The sequence below is a fragment of the Impatiens glandulifera genome, chromosome 1 (genome assembly GCF_907164915.1).
Source record: "Impatiens glandulifera chromosome 1, dImpGla2.1, whole genome shotgun sequence".
In the NCBI taxonomy this organism is placed as follows: domain Eukaryota; kingdom Viridiplantae; phylum Streptophyta; class Magnoliopsida; order Ericales; family Balsaminaceae; genus Impatiens; species Impatiens glandulifera.
In genome coordinates, this window is record NC_061862.1 from 122,765,941 (window position 1) to 122,769,117 (window position 3,177).

At 35.5% G+C, this 3,177-nt stretch overlaps 1 protein-coding gene across 1 annotated transcript; it reads right to left on the reverse strand.

Annotated features, from left to right (window-relative positions):
* Positions 1-713: 713 nt before the first annotated feature.
* On the reverse strand, positions 714-2,949 carry LOC124919692 (F-box/LRR-repeat protein 3). The gene has a single exon (XM_047460007.1). The coding sequence runs from the start codon at positions 2,728-2,730 to the stop codon at positions 973-975; it is 1,758 nt and encodes a 585-aa protein (XP_047315963.1). The 5' UTR covers positions 2,731-2,949; the 3' UTR covers positions 714-972.
* Between the last annotated feature and the right edge of the window lie 228 nt (positions 2,950-3,177).

The window sequence follows — 3,177 nt, forward strand, 5'->3', positions numbered from 1 at the left end:
AGTCCCACAAGTAGTTGTCATGAGATAATGAAATTATTCATTTAAAAGTAACTAAACATGATAGAATAAATAGCACTCAGACAAAGCCTCTTTGTAGAGTGTCTTATCTTATCTGCCAGGGTCATCGAGCCAAATTGTAATTATTATTACATATCTGTTTTGATAAATCATATAAATTCTAATTTTAATTATGCCTAAATAAACTTTTCTTGAAAGATTTTTTTCTTTTATAAACCTAGCAGTAAACTTATCTTTAAAGATTTTTTTTTCTTTAATAAACCTAGCAGTACCATCAGTAAATATGGTAGTTTTTCGTCTTATATAGAATTTCATCTAGAATTAAAGTAATAAAAACATAACAGTATTAAATTAATATTTTTATGCTTTGTCATGTATGATCAAGATATAATAATACACAAATTATCACACATGAACCGAAAATTGAAAATTAATGGTTAATTTATTTATTTTAATGGTGTGCCAGATTTGTTTATGTTTGGTAGCCAATAAAAAATTAAAAACAAAAAATTAGAAAAACAATATATTAAATCAAATAAGTTGCATTTTCCTACCTTAATCTAATTTTTATAATCAGATTGTCCTAATCAACTTTTATCAGCAAATAAGGTTTCTTACCTACCAATCTATGCTTTCATCAATATATGTTTTAAGACCATTATTTGTAACACAATCATAACACCCAGGTGCCAGTATTATACAAGCTTATACTTGTCAATTCATACAAGTTTTCATAACTTTTGTAAAACCAATTCTTGAGAAAAAAACCCAATTTCATAAACAACACAAATATAAAAATAGATCAACAATATGAAAGGAAAAAACCCAAAACAAAAAAAATAAATCACATTCTTCCTATTTCTTCTTAAAGACCAAGATTTATTCACCAAGGAAAAAAGATAACACAAACAAGATAATCCGTAGTCATTGCAGAAAATAATCCTATTTCATCTTCTAACCAATAAAGCACCCATGCCTTAAGAACAATTTCCTCTGGTTAGGAGTAACAAAAGATTCACTAGGAGCAATTATCTTCCTCAAAGAAGGCCTCGAAAACACTATCCAATCAACCGATTCTCTACTCACCCGTGAACATCTATCCACATTAATCTCTTTCAATCTCAAGCACTTTCTTGACACTTCTACCAATCCTTTTCCCGTAACTTCCACACAACCTTTCACATTCAAACTCACTAGCCCACGACATCTAACTCCGATCATGAACAACCCTACATCATCCATCTCAGATCTCAACGCTCGAATAACTTCCAATTTCTCAAGCACAGGTCCCATCCCAATACTCGTCACCCCTTTACAATCACTAATATTCAATTCCCTAATCTCACCGCAATTATTCAACAATCCCAAAACACCCTTCTCGGTTATTCTCGGGCACGACGAAACGTCGACTTTCTCTACTCCAGGGAAGATCAACGCCAATCTGATTAGACACTCGTCGCTTAGATCAACGTTTCTAGCCAAGTCGAGAGCTTTAATTCGCGGGTTTTTCTTGAAGTTTGCTTCGAAGCATCCTTTCCCGACTTTCGCTCCTTGCATATCAATATTCTCGAGAAAAGGGCAGTTTTTCGCGAGAATATAGAGACTCCAATTGGTTAGGTTATAGCAAGAATTGAGCTTTAGTGTGATCAAACAGCTGAGGTGTTTAGATAACTCGACCATTAATGCATCGTCAAGGAACATCACCGAGATCAAAGAGAAATACTCGAGAGAGTGATGGGTTCTTAAGAGAAACGATAGGCCGGAAAATGTGAATTTGGAGCAATAAGAGAGTGTTAGCTTCTTTAGAGGAAAACCAGCATTGGCAATGGAGAATAGAAACTCATCAGAGACAATCAAATTGTACATGTGAAGAGATGACAAGAGTTTAGCAGATGAACTAAACAAGTATTGACTTGGAAAAACTGAATGGGAAAATTGATTGCCCTCGACCGATAGAGAATTCAAGTTGGCGCAATTATTAACCAGAAAATGCAAACCGGAATGGGTAATCAAACTGCAATAAAGTAACTTAATCTCAGTCAAGTGAATGCAGTTTGAAGAAATCGATATAATCGATTTATCTGTAACAAATTGGTGGCCTGAAATGTTGATTTTCCGCAAATTAGTAACTCGGGAAGCCAATCGCTCAATTCCAACATCCGAAACCCTAGTTTCTTTAGGATCAAGAGATGGAAGGTAGAATGTATGAGAGAAATCGAGAAGATCGCGAGGATGACTAATATCAAGTTCTTCTAAAAAGGGCATTGAATCAGCAATAACAGTTAATTCCTTATCAGAAAGAATTCCCATATGTGAACAATTCAAAACCCTCAAAGATCTCATCATGTTTTCCCCCAACAGCGACAACCCATCTACAGGGAGTGAATGGTTATTCGAAAGATCTAGGTTTTCGATTTCCAAACCTGACACGGCTATCTGGAGGAGACACGAGTTGAGATCGCCGGGAAATTGAACAAGAGAGATGGATGTGATGTTACGGAATCGAGTGAAGAAGGGAGAGAGTGTACCGTGGACGAGTATTGTTGGGTCGAGGATGGTGAAAGTGTTGCGGATCCGGTTGGTGATTGAGAGGAAACGCTTGCAGACGAGTGAGAGAGATTCGAAGTGAGAATGGTGTCCGAGACGGAAGAAGATGAGTTCCCAGCATTCTTCAGGTAAATCCGACCATCGATGATGTTCCATCATAGCCATTTTTAGTTGAAAACAAAGAGAGAAAGAGTAGTGATCAGTGGAAGTGATGGTTGATCCAATTATGGAGAGATAGAAAGGGAATTCCTTGGTTTGAGATTCAGATGTGTGAGGAAAGAGAGTGGGATTTGTAATTTGTAAATTTGAAGAGAAAAGATCTGAAATTTTTGTTGATTTCCACCCCACCCACTTGGCTGGCGAGTTTCCTGACTGTTTCCTTTACCCCCTTATCTTCCACTTCAAAATTTTGATGCCTATTTGCTTCTTTCATTGTCTTCATTCTCCTCACATTATGTGGTGGGTCATATTTATTTTTGTCTTTTTATTCTACTTTGTTTGTCCGGTTTACAAACTATTTCCAAACGGTTATTTTTTTTTCATAATTACATCTCATTGAATTCTAACGTCTCTTTATTATTTGGTTGATTTTAATATTGTTTTCTGAATTAT

What these genes read in the sequence shown, in the direction of transcription:
- LOC124919692 (XM_047460007.1), bottom strand. Translation starts at nt 2,730, where the DNA reads ATGGCTATGATGGAACATCATCGATGGTCGGATTTACCTGAAGAATGC.